This window comes from Ceratosolen solmsi, unplaced genomic scaffold (assembly GCF_000503995.2).
Source record: "Ceratosolen solmsi marchali unplaced genomic scaffold, CerSol_1.0 scaffold23, whole genome shotgun sequence".
Taxonomy (NCBI): domain Eukaryota; kingdom Metazoa; phylum Arthropoda; class Insecta; order Hymenoptera; family Agaonidae; genus Ceratosolen; species Ceratosolen solmsi.
Genome location: NW_011948430.1, coordinates 2756265 through 2774329, shown reverse-complemented (window position 1 = coordinate 2774329; position 18065 = coordinate 2756265). Strand labels below are relative to the sequence as shown.

General features: G+C 29.7%; 4 protein-coding genes across 4 annotated transcripts; 2 read left to right on the top strand and 2 right to left on the bottom strand.

The window, feature by feature from the left end:
- Positions 1 to 117: 117 nt before the first annotated feature.
- LOC105364003 (oxidative stress-induced growth inhibitor 2) lies at positions 118 to 11615 on the top strand. Its single transcript, XM_011501837.1, has 7 exons — positions 118 to 333; positions 7943 to 8159; positions 8552 to 9012; positions 9139 to 9377; positions 9707 to 9960; positions 10274 to 10705; positions 11070 to 11615. The coding sequence occupies exons 2-7, from the start codon at positions 8105 to 8107 to the stop codon at positions 11306 to 11308; spliced, it is 1680 nt and encodes a 559-aa protein (XP_011500139.1). The 5' UTR covers positions 118 to 333; positions 7943 to 8104; the 3' UTR covers positions 11309 to 11615.
- A 1950-nt stretch (positions 11616 to 13565) lies between these two features.
- Syx16 (syntaxin 16) lies at positions 13566 to 14947 on the bottom strand. Its single transcript, XM_011501978.1, is given in 5 exon segments — positions 13566 to 13775; positions 13855 to 14114; positions 14225 to 14427; positions 14509 to 14738; positions 14841 to 14947. Coding segments are annotated over 5 exon segments (984 nt in total). The 5' UTR covers positions 14922 to 14947.
- A 448-nt stretch (positions 14948 to 15395) lies between these two features.
- Positions 15396 to 15983, bottom strand: bcn92 (LYR motif-containing protein bcn92). The gene is made up of 2 exons (XM_011501836.1): positions 15819 to 15983; positions 15396 to 15591 (listed from the first exon to the last, which is right to left on the bottom strand). Exons 1-2 carry the CDS (start codon positions 15899 to 15901, stop codon positions 15411 to 15413), a joined length of 264 nt encoding a protein of 87 aa, XP_011500138.1. The 5' UTR covers positions 15902 to 15983; the 3' UTR covers positions 15396 to 15410.
- Positions 15984 to 16216: 233 nt separating this feature from the next.
- PheRS-m (Phenylalanyl-tRNA synthetase, mitochondrial) lies at positions 16217 to 17898 on the top strand. The gene is made up of 4 exons (XM_011501977.1): positions 16217 to 16230; positions 16306 to 17024; positions 17121 to 17413; positions 17608 to 17898. Exons 1-4 carry the CDS (start codon positions 16217 to 16219, stop codon positions 17896 to 17898), a joined length of 1317 nt encoding a protein of 438 aa, XP_011500279.1.
- Positions 17899 to 18065: the final 167 nt, after the last annotated feature.

Here is an 18065-nt window from a genome sequence, read left to right as displayed (position 1 = left end):
CAATGCGCGTATATTTTGGCCCTTGTCGCATCGGCCGTCGAGGTGAGGAGAGGAGTGGAGAGGAGAGGAGAGGAGAGAACGGCGACATCTTGGAGAAGTTTGCCGGTGGCGACTAGTCAGTAGACCGGCGCGACTCGTTGCGCGTGGATCGTTGGATTTGCGAGTGTCCCGTAATTTCGTTCGTTCGGGCTGCTTTTGATGCCGTCGGAACCGCCGAACGTAAGGGAGCCGCCACGACGTATCTTGTCATGCCATTCGTTGCCTTTCACATGTTAATGCCGCCACGTTCATTTTAATTCTTACTAGCCGAGTGTTGTCTTTGATAGTAATTTGGTGAGTGGCTTTACGACATTTATCTTATTCGAGCTAGCATTGATGTTTCCTTGGCGCGTGTTATATTTCATTTGAGGCATTAAGAGCACGAGGGATAGACGAGGCTGCTGCTTACATTCTGCTGATGCGCGACATTGGGATAAGAGAAAAAGAAGGCTGCCTCTGATTAATGAACATCTAATGTTTCTTAGCCTACGGTTGCTCACAGTAAGCTTTCACAGACGTTTTCATTCTCGGAATAGAGTCGCGCAATGTACGAGTGCATGTGTGCTTTGTAAAGTTTTTTTTTCTTTTTTCGCTAAAATGGAATAGCAGTCGCTTAGGTCTAGAGTATTTTAATTCACAAATTATCGAGCCGATAGAAAAATGCCAATTACTGTAATCGCATGCATTTGTTGTTAGGTTTAGATATTAAAATACATAGTAAATTGTAGATTATATTATTTATATTTTCTATCTTTATGCGTAATCGATGTTATTATCCTACATTGCTCTAAGTCGTACATTGGCAAATGGGAAATGATTTTGAAAAATTTTCAAGTTATTAATAAGGAAATTTTTATACAATTTCATCATCGCCAATATAAAAGATTACAATTAGATAGCAATTTAACGATATTACACATTAAACATTATTAATCTTGGCTGGGGGGGAGAAAAAAAAACATGTAAATAAGAAAATTAAAAACATTCTTCTTTTTTTATTTTTAAGGAATATATGTTATTCGGTCAACGTTTGTAAGATTATCCATATAATGTGATACATATTTTTATACTTAATTATATAAAAAAGAAGGAAAAAAAAGATTAATTAACAACTTACTTAATGTATTTTAACGCTTCCTTTAATTTTATTTTACCGTGACTTTATAAAATATTATATTTTAAGATAATGCAGTCATATGTACCAAACCATGATCTAAATGGACCAAGGTAATCATTTAATTAAAAATAAAATTTAGAAATATGTCGTGTTTGTGGGGTCCGTACAAAATATTATTAAATTATTTTCGCTAAATTTCATTTTTTTTTTCCCAAAATTTTTTTTTTTTTTTTTTTTTTTTTTTTTATTTCGCAATAAATACAATCGATCTAATGCTTAAAAAATTAAAACCTCACTAAATATGAATTTTATTGACTTTCTTTCAAAATAAGCTCAGAATTAATGTGCGCATTACATTCATTTGGAGTTGTTGTTGTGAATCCTTATACACAAACGCATGCGCGCGCGCACTCCCATATACCTATGTATGATTAATTTTAATAATAACTTTATCTATATAAAGGTTTTAACTACTATATACACAGTTATTGCTGGCATTCTTAATATTATAAATTTCACATTTGTAAGTAAATTCTTTCCAAGATATAACTTGTAGATTAAAATTTTAACTGCCTTCGAAGAAATTCAAGTCTCCGATCAGTTACTTAGAAAAAGTGCTTTATATAACATATAATATCATAAATATAATATTTTATTAAAAGTATCCGTAATTGAATATAAATATTTTATGTTTGGTAAACGATAATATAAATGCTAACAGTTCGATATGCTTATTTTAGCATGTTATAAACCTATACGCAAGGAATTTTTTGAGTGCATAGCACAATTATGCTTATCGTATAAATAATGAAAAAAAGAAAAAGAAAAAAAATTTTATGAAATCCGAGATGTTAATTTACGTGCTCGTGTTTGTGGTAATCAAAATAAATATTATCTGAAATACGACGAAACTAAAACTGTACAATATACTGAAATTTTAATCTCAATGCCAATTAAAAACAGTAAAAAGCAAATTAATAATAGGCTTTCACGTATTTCATATTTTTCGACGTATAGTTTCCGCTCATACGAATGTCTCATTATTTTCTATAAATATGGTCTCGTGGTTGTAGTTTTATGAGGCACAACCTTTAACGCCCAACAAATCCTGCCACTTCCGCGTGAGAATTTACTTGAAACGCATTGCACAAGAGCGCATGAATTCTTCGAGAGCTGAGTTATATATTATTATTATACGCATTGCATTGCATCAAGAACAATGTCTCGCTCACACACTGCAATTACTATGTCCTTACTGATTTAAGTAGTAGATGCCGCTCGGTTAAACTCTAATGCAGGATTCGCAGAATTATGTATGCACACTTTGATTCTACCAGTTGAGTACAAGTCCCTCGCTCTCTTTTTTCACTCTTTTTCTCAATTTTCTACATCTCATGTTAATGCATCTCGTAATTATACAATGCAAAGATAAATTTCTCTAAAAATTATTGTTTCTTTCCCTCTATGACAAGCTCATAACTCTGCAAAAATGACAAATTTTATCAATAGAATTAACTAATCAATTTAAAAAGGATAATTAAATTATTATATAAAATTACTGTCTGTTGACTTCTTATAACGAATAGCTTATTAATATTCGTAATATTTTGACGCTCTTGTGTATAATAGTCTAGTGTGCCCATTTCAAACTAAATTAATTTTTCGTACATAAACCGATGCAATGTTATTTCAAGAAAATGCACACAATTTTGAGAAGTTATAGTGAATTATCGTGCATGCTTGAAACTAGAATAAATTAATAATTCACTGGCAGTGACTATATGTGTGGCCGATTCGTGCGCTCGTAAAATCACGTAACTTTTTTCACGCGATAATGAGATTTTATACGTCGTGTACATTCAGACATTGTATAATTATAAAGCATAATATTTTTATAATCAATGCATATTATAAAATATTTATTATTCCAATTACAATTGAAGTAACAAGAATAAAGCATACGAGTTATATGTTAAATAAGAGAAGTGGAAAACTATTTAACAAAATTAATATTATTAAAAAAATTTTTGTTTTCTTTTTCGTTTTTTTTTCTTTTGTTTTTAGACGCATTGATATTGATATTTATCAATTATATTGACAATTATTTCTACAAAATATCATCTAACACACATATATATATATATATATATATATATATATATATATACACGTGCATGTAACTTCATTAGTATTGAATACATGATGCATCTTTCAACCCTCAAACGGCAAATAGTATTTATATTATCTATTGTGTACGAAATTCTCACATCTATTTATTAAACTCAAAAGGTCGAGGTATATCAGAATAGTTAACAGGTACAGCTGAGCTTATTCGAGCTCGTTCGAACCTCAGCATAATTAATTAAATATTACATATACGCAGCATATAAAATAATTTTTTTTTAATTATATTTACACGAATATATGAAATTATACTGACAATATTAACGAATCACTTTATAGTCGCTTATTGAAGGAAACGATCTTTTCGATTAAAAAAATCATATATATATATATATATATATATATATATATATAAAGCATTGCTTTTTGTTTCAATTACCTTTGATACATAACAGCATAGTTTCAAAATTAATCAGAATTTTATCATTTTATATTGACACATCAGTATATACGTGCTATATAGTTGTTACACATTCTGACTTCGCTTAATCGTATTCATTGTTTGATTTTGTTTTTAATTGAGCAACATATTTCTTCTTGATTATAACAAATAATGTTTTTTTTTTTTTTTTTTTTTTTTTTTTTTTTTTTAATACGCGGTAAGCACCCGTAGACTTTATCGCTGATTAATAATAATACAATGTATAATAAAACGAATCCCTTAACTTTTTTATATTCGAGGCTTTTAAATCTTTTAAAATCCATAATAAGCATATTAATGATGAGATAATAATTAAAAACATATAGTGATTATAATAATTATTTAAAAATGAAATTTCTATATTTAAAGAGTGTATTACTTTAATTGAAAGAAACAAACACGTTACAAATTACTTGGTATAATACTTATGTTGACGTCGTGTACTTATTTTTTACAAATACACATTTCTATTTGTAGCATCAGTTTTAAACATTATCTGATTAAACGTCAATGTAAAAATTCTTTCTTCAAACAAGTTCCTCTTAAATTTGGTCTTATATTTAAAAAATTTTTTTACTATTACTGCGCCTTATTTAAAAAGCTCACATATGAAAATGAATAAACAATTATTACATCACATAGTTAAAAAAATGTAACGCTTAATTAAATAAATTTTACTTATAAAATAAATGCTTTAATCGAATATATAAGAAAAGGTATTGATATTTTATTTATTTCATTTGATATAAATTCACCTTCACAATTTACAGATGACAAAGATAAGACGGTGTGCGTGTGTCTATGAGCGTGAGAGAGTGAGAGAGTGAGAGAGTGAGAGAGTGAGAGAGTGAGAGAGTGAGAGAGGGGGGCGGGGGAGGTCAAAGTCAAAAATATCTTGTTCGAATGCAGATTCGATAATGCTGGAGGAGCTACGGGTTTTTGACCGATAAACCGTTCGATCCTTGTACAATCGCAGCCCCGAACTCTCGTGACTCCCTTATAGCCACTTTTAGTACATTGAAGCTCATATATGCACATTCGCGATAATGCATGTCGAGAGTAACGTAGTATGACGAGGTCACGCGACGTTATATTTATTGAACGGAGAGGAGCCATGACCCGCGAAAGTGAGTTAATGTGTATGCACATTTATTCGAGTGCAAGCGACTTACTTCATTCTACTACATTATTATAAATATCGTCATTATTTCTCCATCATTTTTCTCCCATTTATATCCACAAATGGACTGATCAAGGTTGTATGACCGATTTACCCATTCTCCGTTTATCTCTCTCTCTCTCTCTCCATCCCCCCTCACCCCTTCGCCCTTCTCTCTATCTACATTTTTTTTCACTTATTCTTTATATTTGCACTTGTAAAGATAGATTTGTATCGTTATGCACGTTCGATTAATGGGAGTTGTTGATTTTCGCATCGAGAATAGGCTGAAAATGACAGGCCTTTTTTAAGAATTTATAATGCACTGAGTCAATAATTATAACTCTAGTATGGATCAATAATTCATGTTTATGTTTAAATAGTGATGCCAACGATGATTCAGCGGAAAATTTCTTTAATTTAGGAAAAAATGTAACTAAAGAAACTTGCAATAATATTGATAGGCAATGATGAGTCATGAATTCTATTATGATATTTTATGTTTAATTCATTCATAATATTCGGCTTGCGAGAGACTCGAGAAGCATTAAGCATTTTCTTTTTAATTTTAAGCGTCGAAGAATATAAAAATTTACACATCATTTGATAAGATATTTTTATATTTCTAAGATCTAATGGTCTCCGCGATAACTTATGTAGGAATGTATTATACGCTACAGCTTTTGAAAAATCTATAAAATTGCTGTGAATCATAGGAATGCAATCTTTTTAAATAATTTTGAACGCTAATGGACAATAAATTAGGATTTATAATCTATACCAAAATACTTAATGGTAAAAAAATTTCTTTTTCTTTTTATTAATTTATTTGTTATAAATTATTATGCATTGTTGCGTTGAAAGCACGCAATTTTTACGAAATAGAAAAGTTTCTGAAAATTACTTCATCTATCTTAGTTAACAATAGCATGTGATATAATTATCACTCATGCTCAATTGTATAAATAAAAGTGATATAAATACGAAACGTTGATTTATAAATATATTTATTTAAATGCAACTTTACCTAGAGCCTCCTTTATATTATATTTAAAAATCATTATTTAGTGTTGAATTAATTTAACCTTATCATTGAACGTAATCAAAACTCGAAGTACTATCATTCCCGCTAGTGGACAAAGCCTTATTTTGATTTGTTAAATAACTAGTCCGTTTCTAGCCTCATGTATAAAGCAAAAGCAACACGAAGCCTTACTGATTGATTAGTCCAAGGCGAGTAGTCGTGAAAAGAAATTCTGAAGCTGGAATAACACGTTTACATTATGTTTTCTTGAAACTTGGCGACATTGTTTATTGCAATGAATAAAAATTTTCTCGTGTGTGTTTTAAAGTTAATTTTTGCTACTTAAAGAGTACATCAACATAATCGAGCTAAATATATGTTTCAATCGTCATTCTGTTCGATCAAGTTAATAAGATCGATGTGCTTTAAATGGATATAAATGTGTTTTTAAGTTAATTTTTGCTATTTAAAGATTATTAACATAATCAAGCTAAATATATGTTTTAATCATCATTCTGTTTGATCAAGTTAATAAGATTAATGTGAATTATTCACATAATGAAATTGGCCTTAAAGTTTATTTATTATTATTTTCTTTTATTATTGATTGCGCTTTTTGAGAATTCTATAACACATGTATGCATATTAATATGAGTATTAATAAACAATGATATTTCAACATCCGGAAATTTTGTATTTGTATTAGCAAAGAAAAACGATTGAAGGTAATGTGTACGATAGAAAATTGCAATAGTGGAGAGGTTTGAAATATTAGAAACTAAGCTGTTAAATGGCTAAGTAGGTAAATGATTTTATTTTTCCGTCGATTAAGAAGATCGCAATTTTAGCGAATATCTCACTAATGAAACTTAGCTGTTCGACGAAAAATGAAAAAAGTCGTCCTCGCTATATGGTCATTGCAGGTGGTTTTTATGATTTTTACCTTGAAAATCGTTTCGATTTTTTACTTGCGTTCAAAGTCAAGTTACCACAATAAGAACTATCCTTCGGTTTAATACATTTAATTGTTTGGTAGCATTTTGTACTGATTTATTTTCACAAAGGCCATTAAATTTTATTGCCATTCGACGAAGCCACAGTGAGAATGTTTTACATGATTATTTTTATTTTCTTAAAAACGTTAAAAAAAAAAACATAAAATATGAATAATTGAAATATATTCGATCTAATGAAACGTATAATTAATTGACCATCAAAATGTTAGTGATCGATAAATTTTTCGTAACAGAATTTGACTTTCATTCGTCCATGACGTATTATCCCTCTAAAATATTATTTATTGCGCAAATGAGCAAGTGACCAGTATTTAATATACCCATAAACATAATTCTTTATGGGCTTTCGTAAAGTTTATTCACTTAATGTCCGCCTTAGCATGATTAATATTTTCAACGAATATTACGTTCAATTATTGGCATAATTTATTTTAATTGTTGAAATCTTCCGTGACAGTACGAGTTCGGATTTTCTCATGTCAATTCGCAAATTCCCTCCAATCTTATAGATATTTTCACTTATCGTGTGCTTTACATATTATGACTGTCGTTATTTATTTGACCTTTAATAAAAGGTTTGATAAAATAAGGTCTCCTCTTCACCGTAGATAAGAGTAAATAATTTCAACTATATCGAATACTTACTGTATTTGCTCATTTTTGTTATATTCGCATTATTTTTACAGTACAAAGTTATTACATGCCCACAAGCTAACGAGTAATTTGCTTGCTCATCTAATTGTTTCATTACTATCATCTCGTACATCGATTTTGCGCACGATTAATTGATATTTACATACATAATAACGATTATAGATAAAAATAAATATACAAACGTAAATATCAGATCATTAATGAGTGGCGTAAAAAGTACATACTTATCTTAAGATAAGATTTAACTGAAATCCACGTCAAAGTACTACGAGTACAACGACTCAAGGTCAACCAATACTTAATAAATACCATATATTTTATATTACAGAAAGAAATCTTTCCTATAACTTGTGTAATTGGTGAGAAAAGAAAAAAGCGCTCGACATTGATAAGTGACGAAAATAATCAGCGGCCAAGTCAAATCGGTATCTATATTGAAGAAATAATACCAGAGGGACATAATACTGAAGATATAAATTAATTTATTAAAATGCAACAGCAAGACAACAGCCTCACAGATATTTATAAGGACGTTGTGATAATAGGTAATTAATAATGAAGCTTACGAAAACTATTAAACTGTAAAACTAACATTTCACATTTCACATTTCACATTTCACATTTAAAGTATCGTGAGTGCTTTAAATAGACGCTGGATTGTCGAATCAATAATCTTAATTAGATGAATGTAACAAATAATGTGATTTGAACTATATTTGAGTAATCATTTCGAATTAGAAGAGAAATTAAACGTTCGGAGCAGTACATACTTGATAGGCACCGGCACCGAGCAATGAGCAATGCGATCAATACCAAATACCAAACATTAATTAACATTAATGCCAATAAAGGACTAATGACCTTTGCCATTCATTTATTCATTCATTCATTCATTCATAACTGAATTCTTATAAAATGTCAAACCTACCCATGGCAGGTAACGGGCCAAGTGGCATTTGCTTGTCGTACTTGCTTGCGGGAAACTGGCCCCATTATACGGGAGAGGCTCACAAAGGTGACGAGATGCTGACCGCCAGGCTACGTTATAGCGTATTGACGCACGGCTGCTCGTTGAATGGTGCCGAAGAGGAGGTAATTGCGAGGGAATCCGAGTTCCCCGTCTACCAGAAGGCTCTGCGAGAGAAGAAGGATTATGGCAGTCACTGCTTAGTCCGACTCTCGCAGCGGAAGAACCTCGAGCGCCTTTCCTCGGGCTTGGAGGGCAGGAACAACGGCAAGCCATTGTCTCTGCTGATGGACCAGCTGCAGCATCCTTGTCTGGATGCGGGCCTGGATATGTCGTCGCTTCTTGACTGGAAATCGCCGGAGGAGCACGTCGAGCACAGGCCAATCGACCACGTACTTCTGGGAAAGGGTCCGTCCGGAGGCACTTGGCACGTTAGTAAATCTTACTTTCTTCAAGTATTAATTGCGCTCGCCGTTAAGGTACTGCGTATTATAATACGTCGCGCTAATCCTGAAATTATCCATAGTTATGTGTGTATTGTGTTTTAACGCTGTTAGGCCTTGGATCCGAACGTCTTGACGATAAGTTTAAATCGATGGATGTCGTTGCCAGGCCTCGACCTAAGGCAGTGGAAAGTAAATCTTGATGCGGAAGAGAGAGAACAGAAGCTACCGTATTTCAATAGCGAGACAGAAATTGGTACAAACTGTAGTTTAACTCGTGTACCAATAGGCACCGTGGCTGCCTATTATAAAGACTATGTCATGAAACAAGGCCTCGACAAATATATTCGATGGTTTGTAAGTTGTAAAATTCTTTTTACTGATAAGCTCTCGAGTAAAGAAGTAGTATTACAGGATCAGTTTACTCGTAGTCTTGTGATTAATGCGACTGCCGCAACTCCCTTTAGTTATAATACTGTAATAATGCATTATAGGATCGCACGTAATTAAGCGATAAATGTCTCTTATCGCACAGCGATCTCAGCTCTAGTAAATAAAGAAATGTAATAAAGCGATGATTGAAATAATAAAAAAAAGAAAAAAAGAAAAACAAAAAAAATATTGTAATTTAGGCTCGTATGTAATATTTCATGATTAAAAGAGAAATTCAAACTTATTTCAGTGGTACAGTGGTTACGTCGGTAAAAGCCATTCCATGTGTAGCCAACAATGAGAAAGAATATGGATGGCTAGTGCAAGGCTACGAAACCGAAACGGGACAAACTTTTCAGTATCGATGTAAAAGAGTTGTTTTAGCCACTGGAACGACGGACTTGTCAAATCGACTTGGAGTTTCCGGAGAAGAAACTTATAATTGGGTTACCCACGACTACCAGGATTTCGAAAGAAAGTTGGATCGATTGAACTGTCCACTAAGTACGATATTTTATTAAGGCTATTGAATAATAATGGGTGGAAAATAATTTCCGTTTAAAAAGTGTATTTATTTAATTTCATAGACACGTGAAAAACGTAACGGAGAGTTTAGTGAACAAAGAAAAAATTTATTCTAAGACTGACGAAAGGAAGATAAATGAATTTCAAAATTTGAATATTACAGTGATACGATATCACATAAATTCCAATATGCTTTAGTAGAAATGGGAAAAGTTGCGATAATTATCAATTAATTTGTTTCACTTTCTAAATTACGTATTATTAAATTTGCATTTCAACCATGTATTTCAAGGAACAAATGTACAAATCAACAATAAGTACGATCCAGTTGAAGCAAAAGCGAATATCGAGCCATTACTCATAATCGGCTCCGGTTTGAGTGCCGCTGATGCGATTATGGCCGCAAGATCTCGCGGAATTTCCGTCCTCCACGTCTTTCGAAGTAACTCCAAGGATCGAAGCGGCAAAATGGACAGAAAGAAGAATCTTGATAAGCTTCGGTGGCTTCCGGCCTCGGTCTATCCAGAATACCATAGAGTATACGAAATGATGGCCGATAAGGGTAGAAATTATCATTTCTACAAGTCTCTTCCAGACCACGTCGTAATTGATTTCAGTGCGAGCGCCGATAAATACACTCGGACTAAAATGAGGAAAGTGACACTGTGTACACCTCAAGGAAGACTTATTTCTTATCGTGTTTCCTTCGCTGCCGTCTTTATCGGTAGGTTTTCAAATTATCTTTACACAAGTCTTTCGAGACACTCACAACCATCCACGTTAATGAACAATAAATTTCACGTTTTATGTAAGAAGCCAGAAAAAAAAACAAAAAAACAAAAAAACAAAAAACAAAAACAAAAACAAAACAAAAAAAAAACAGAAACAAAAACAGAAACAAAAAATGTAACGAAAATTGGTACATCAAAGTTATATATGATTAATTTATCCTATTTCGTTAAAATATTGCACGAGAATATTTTCGTCTTAAAAAAACTTTTTCAAAGCATTATCATTGGATTGACGCGAGTCAAATCAAATTTGATGGATACTAAAGGGCAGTTTTTTTTTTTTTGTTATTTTACAAGGTTCCAAGCCCGACTTGTCCTACCTACAAAACAATGGCATTGGCCTTGGGAAGGTAGAGGAGAAACGGATAGACAGTCGTTCGAATCCAATCGACGTCGACGTCTTCACTTACCAGGTTACACGAGCGCCGAGGAAGGGACTCTACGCGATTGGTCCCTTAGTCGGGGACAATTTCGTTCGCTTTATTCTAGGAGGTGCCTTCGGCGTACTAGCAAGCATTCTTCATACGCCCGAATGATCGCAACTTTATTGCGGAATAAGAACAAACGAACAAACAAAAGTTATAAAAAACGAGACAGACTCCAGTGAAAATGAAGAGAACTTATTTATATAAACAGGTGTTATACATACATGGCCGAAGAATCACCCACTTGAAATAATTGTACTTTGCAAGTCTTTTTATATTATTTTTTCAAGAGAGGCGTTCGAATCACGAGACATTCGCGAATCACTGTGTTGAAGAATATTTTATAATAAGAATACGAGAAAACTATTTGCTTTAGTATGTTTTATACTTGAACATGGATCCCATTGTCCAAATGGGATGAACAACAAACAAATCTACTAATTCAATAGGGAGTTTATAATGTATTACTTCCAGCCTTAACAAACGACCCATGATCAATGTGTAGAGATGCCTAATTTTTATTTAATCCAGAATCATATTTGTTATTGAAATGATGAGAAAAGAGTGTTAAAAGATATAACTTAGTTTAATAATTATGAACAATCTGTGATATGAGGTGCGTTTTCTGTGATTCACACTTACGCAACGAAACAAGAATACGTATTAAATATCTCTTCTATTAGGTCTGTTGTATAAAGTTGCATTGTTAAGGAAAAAATGAAACAATAAAAATTACATAAGTAAAATAAATTTAGTTTAATATCATTAAGAAATAAGTTCATTTTATAATTACAATTAATTTAATTTAAATATTTCTTATTAACAGAACCTTACGATCACATTTACTCACAAATATGTTCAATTCTTTGCAAGTTTCATTAATCCTTCATTCTCTTATCCATATATTTAAATATTATAGTCGTTTACATATATAATAATATATAACATAAACATATATCATTTAACATCGTTTCATTACTCACACTTGTAATTAATATTTTATGTTTCATATTTGTACATGTGGTATGATACATCCACAATTTTACATCTTAATACTATTCATCAAAATATAATAGGAAATCTCAAGTGAAATTATTGGTATGGTAATAAATAACGACCACAGCAATAACGATAACAATAAATATAACAACCTTTATAATAAGAATTAGAAGAAGAAAAAAAAACAACAACAAAAATTAATAATCGAAGTTGTAAGATATTTTGAGTAAAATATCAGTCTGAAATTGTAATTTACAATTGTGTAGTGAGGATGACCATGGCTATTTATTTACTAAAATCTATTATGGAAATAATTATATATTAACTACGTCACAAATTTTCAATATCTCGGAATGTGTACGCTAATATCATTTATTACAAATATAAAATTTATTTACAAAGTGTTAATTATTTTTCTTTATTTAGGGTTTATTTGTATTACGGATCTGGTAGGAGAGGCGCATTAAAAGTTCAAGTTAATTGAATACTAAATGAGCCAAATGAGAACAATGCTTATTCGAATTCAATGTACTATTTCCAATATTATTGTTTAGGTTCTTTTTCAAAAAGTGAATCTTCTTAAGATTACATTTATTTTAATTGGAAAATTCAAATACCTTATATTTCGATGAAATGAAAATAACTCAAATTCCTTTAATAATTTTTCGATAACAGCTGTAATCACATTTTACCATACATTCTCATTGACGACTAAACGTATATAAAGTAAATATAAATAATTCGGGCGCAGAACGCTTAATTTTAAAACAGAAAAAAATATTCAAACACTTGTTATTAAAATAATAGAGCAAAGCTTTACAGTGCACTCGTCTTGAAATTAATGAAAGTTGAAATTACGAGAGATTATGCAAGATTATATTATATAGGACATATTAACAAGAGAAAAAGTAAAAAAAATAATAATTTAGTAGACTTTGATAATTATGTAACTCCATTTACGTGTAATATATATATTTTTTAATGTTAATATTTGAATTCTATTAATAATACATCGATCCTCTAATTACAATATTATCTATTACTTATCTACAATGTCATAAAAATAATCTCTTTTTTAAAATCAATGGATTGAATCATTTAAAATTGATTCATGAAAGAATAACGATGGATAAAATAAAATATCACTATATTGTACAATAAAGTAAATTAAATTTAAAAAAATAAAAAAATAAAAATAATAACTCTTATAATTATGAATTTGATATTTCCAAATTTCATTTAAATTAAACGAAATAGCCTTGATCTTCCTAACAAAGTAATACAAAAAATCTATTAATACATACTTTGATAATTTAATTAATTTAAATTAGTTAAAAAAATATGTAATAATTATAGTATTCATTGGTGCCTAAGATAAAAATAATGTATAAAAAAATATTAATGAAATAACCGATCCCACTAATATTAAAATGCAATACAGTTTACGATTACTTTTTTTGTACGATTCTGCTTTTTTCAACTGTTGACAGCCCTCGTGTACTTGAACTTGTGTCTGTTCCATATTATAATCAATTCGGTCTAAGACTGTTCCTTGATCCTGGACCATACATGCAAGTTCCTATTTTCAATATTTAAAAATTTTCGAAATATAATTGTCCGACTCTTATACTATTGTAAGTAATGGTCAATATAGTTACCTTAAACACATTATGAAGCTCTGATATGCTTTGAACAATATGTTCTACTTCTTGTTCTCTTTCCATAGCTATCCTTACGTTTTTTTCAGCATCGTCTATTTGAAGAAGAACAGAATCTTGGCACTGTTGAGTTTGCCACGAACTAGCGTCAGGTTCGTTATTTGTTGAATCATTTATCCAATAGTCCGATGATTTATTCATCATATCAAATGGCTCGTCGTTGAAAAAAAGTCTATTTCTCTCCTCTCTTGAATTAATCTCTAAAATAAAAAGTTAAATCTAGATGCTATTTTTTGCACATAACATGGATAAGAAAAATAAGTAACGACTAAAGTAGAATGTAAGAAATAGTGATTATTTAAAGTATTACTTTGCAAATAATTTTGTTGCGCCGAACGATATCGTAATCCCAAATCTTGTAATGCGGATGAAAGAGCCAAAACTGCATTAATTGCGAGTTGTTTTTCGGCTTGTTTCTTTTCATTTTTGACAGCTGATCTAATTATTTGCACTTGCCGGAATCCACTAGAAAAGGATTTACCTATCTCACGAGTTAACTGTTCCATTTACGCCCTTCCTAAATAAAAATACAAATGCTACTTTAAAATGACATATAAAGCTACACAATGTTTAACTACAAGAAAATTTTTGAACTTGTTAATTACTTGACAATTGTCGTCTAAGGTAGGCCTCGTAAGTTGTTTTGATTGTAATTCTATTAAATTATCTACTTTATTTTTCAAGCGACTTAAAATATACTGAGTTTCTTCTAAGGCATCGATCCAAGGTGGTGGGGCCGTATTACTAAGATTTATCCCTGTTAATTCTACATCATCCGAGCCTATATTTTCAGAATCTACAAGGGCCATTCTATCTGACATATCCTATAAGTAGAAATATGTTTTGATAAAAGTTAATATTACTCTTAATAAATAAACAGTTATATCAGTGAATATAAATATTAACGTATTTATTGATAAATTTACCTGCTCTGCATATAAGTGCTTAGTTTGTAAGGCATTATTTCGCATAATAATAAAAGCTTCTGTCAAGTTTCTGGTTGCCATACTTATAAATAAATATTAACAATAGTTATGCGAAATTTACGTAATTTAAATTAAATTCAAGTGGTGAGCGTCATTTTAATAATTTTGGAATATATATCTGTCAAGTTAATAGGCAAATAGAATAAGAGAGTACGGTCAGGTACGTAATAAAAGAGAGATAGCAGATGATTCTAGTTCCTTTTGTAATACCAACCAAAGAATATATCTATAAACATGAAAAGAAACCATAAATTCAAAAGAGAATAACAAAAAATATTTTAATATCCTACATTATATGCATATATATATATATATACATATATAAATAAAAATATATTAAAATTTTAAGTAACTTATTACAATTAAAGTTTTTATTTAATAAATTAAAAAAATTCTTCTATTTTACAATTTTATTTACAAATTTTTTAATTTTACCTTATATAAATACATAAAATTAAATTTTTTATTTTTATTGCTTCGATTTTCATTTTGTTTTGTTTTGCGTTTAAATTATGCTTTGTCCATTTCGATCACTAATTTATTTGTTTTGTATAAATTTCCAATTATTACTTGTCTTTTTATCGTTTCTAAAGATTGCAATCCTTTTACATAACAATCTTGAATTTTTGTTGGATCTTCTATAATTTTGTTTTTTCGAAATTCATGTCGAATTTTTCGTAAAGCAAATTCTCTAAAAAAACAAAAAAAAAAAAATGTAATCTTGTTAATTATTATAACCATTATTATATTATACAGTAGTTTCCTGTAAACGATAATTCCAAACATGTATTCATTTTAATTGACCAATTTTATAGGTTAAATTAAAAACTAGTAGTTTTTAATATAAAATGTTTGAAAATAAATATGAATAGCGTGATTTTAATTAAGCATACATTTATGAAAGCTTCTTTCATGTACCTGTAATTATAATTACACCACTTTTTACTTTCTCGTAGTAAATTTCGATAAAGCTTTAACATTGAATTCTGACCACACGCCATGTTCTTTTGTTTATGTTGGTTACTCAAACTTTGGTTATGAAACTTGAGTGATTGCAGAGCATATAATAAATCGTTTTCTGTATTCTTTTATACATTTCTGTACTGAACTATAATTGTTAACATTTAAATAATTATTATAGATATTTATAGGAGAAGCACTGTATAAATATTTATTGTTAATACTAATATGGTATTGAATTTAAAATATTAATTGCTTTACAATTATAGATTATGATACCAGTACAATTCTTTTAATATTACATCAACATTTCTGGGAAAAAATTTGGATTTCAATGCGAATGTAAAACTGCAAAAATGAAAATATATTGGTTAATATTGAAAAATTTATTTAAATAAAATTAACTTTAATACAATGTATTAAACTTTTATTTTATTATCATTAGGTTTCGTCTTACAAAAGGTATTAAAAATTATAACTTGAAACTGTTTTATAGAAGTTTGTCAAATATTCCAGAAATTAATAAAAGTCCAAGGACTATTAAACTTTTAAATTATAAGTATTCAACTGATAATTGGACGAATATAACACCAAAAATTATTTCTCATTTGGGGCAAAATCTGCACATTGCAAAAAATCATCCTTTATCGTATGTCAGACAACGAATTATAAATCATTTTTATAAATCCTATTTGAATCGTTTAGGAAATCCTTTATTTAGTGTTTATGATAATATAAATCCTATTGTAACAACGGTACAAAATTTTGATTCACTACTAATTCCAATAGACCATGTCAGTAGAGCAAAAAGTGACTGTTATTATATAAATCAGGAAACTTTGTTGAGAGCTCATACGACAGCTCATCAAGCAGAATTAATAGCATTGGGTTTAGATAATTTTTTAATTATTGGTGATGTTTATCGTCGAGATGAAATCGATTGTACACATTATCCAGTTTTTCATCAAGTAGATGGGGTACGATTGTGTACTATGGAACAGATTTTTAAAAATGTAAGGGATCCAAGCAAACTCAATATTTTTGAATATGGAAGTAATGAAAGTATAGATAAACAAAGATACCATACATTAGAAGCAGTAAAAATAATGGAATACGATTTAAAAAAAACACTCGTTGGTTTAGTTCAAACATTATTTGGTAAAGGTAATACAAATTTAATAAATTAATATATTTATCTCATATTATCCAAACATGTTTGTAAATATAGTCTTCGATTGATCTAAATATTTATTATAATAGACATTAAATATCGATGGGTTAATCAGATTTTTCCTTTTACTCATCCTTCGTGGGAACTCGAAATTTGTTTCAATGATAAGTGGCTAGAAATACTTGGTTGTGGAATAATACGACAAGAAATTTTACATAAAACTGGTGCTGTCGATAGGATAGGATGGGCCTTTGGTCTTGGTCTTGAAAGACTTGCTATGTGCTTATACTCTATTCCTGATATAAGATTGTTTTGGAGTACAGACAGTGGATTTTTAAATCAATTTGTAACAGATAATATTAATTCATCTATTACATATAAAGTAAATCCAAAGGCATTTTATTAAAATTTTTAAGTATCATTTTTTGTTTTAAATAATTCATTGTTATAAAAAAAATAATCATTTTTGCGATTAAATATATTTTCTAAATAATTTTTTATTATATATTAAATTTGTTGATTAATAATTTTGAATTCAATAATAATTTATTGATTAAATTGAAAAATGTTTTTTAGCCCATTAGTCTTCACCCGCAATGTACTAACGATATCAGTTTTTGGCTGCCTCAAGACATAGAATATTCTTCAAATGACTTCTATGATATTGTAAGAGAGATTGGGGGTGATAAGGTTGAGCAAATTCTTTTAATAGACACGTATGTTAACCCAAAAACTAAAAGAACTTCGCATTGTTATAAAATTGTTTATCGGCACATGGAACGAGTACTTTCTCAAGAAGAAGTGAATAAAATTCATAAACAAATAGAAATAACAATTTCAAAGCAATTAAATGTAGTAATTCGTTAATTAATTAATTTATTGAGTCACTTATTTTATATGTAAATAGGACAATATTTTTAAAATAATTAAAAACTTATAAACGAATATATTACCTTTTATTTCTCCATAAATTAATTACAAATATATGATACATTAAACAAAACATGTTTAATATGAATTAGCGTATCTATTTT

Coding starts and splice junctions, on each gene's coding strand:
- bcn92 (XM_011501836.1), bottom strand. CDS start 15,901: ATGGCGTGTGGTCAGAATTCAATGTTAAAGCTTTATCGAAATTTACTA. Junction 15,592..15,818: donor TGGTGTAATTATAATTACAG/GTACATGAAAGA, acceptor TTGTTTTTTTAG/AGAATTTGCTTTACGAAAAA.
- LOC105364003 (XM_011501837.1), top strand. CDS start 8,105: ATGCAACAGCAAGACAACAGCCTCACAGATATTTATAAGGACGTTGTG. Junction 8,160..8,551: donor TAAGGACGTTGTGATAATAG/GTAATTAATAAT, acceptor TACCCATGGCAG/GTAACGGGCCAAGTGGCATT. Junction 9,961..10,273: donor TCGATTGAACTGTCCACTAA/GTACGATATTTT, acceptor ATGTATTTCAAG/GAACAAATGTACAAATCAAC.
- PheRS-m (XM_011501977.1), top strand. Junction 17,025..17,120: donor TCAAACATTATTTGGTAAAG/GTAATACAAATT, acceptor TTATTATAATAG/ACATTAAATATCGATGGGTT. Junction 17,414..17,607: donor ATTCATCTATTACATATAAA/GTAAATCCAAAG, acceptor AATGTTTTTTAG/CCCATTAGTCTTCACCCGCA.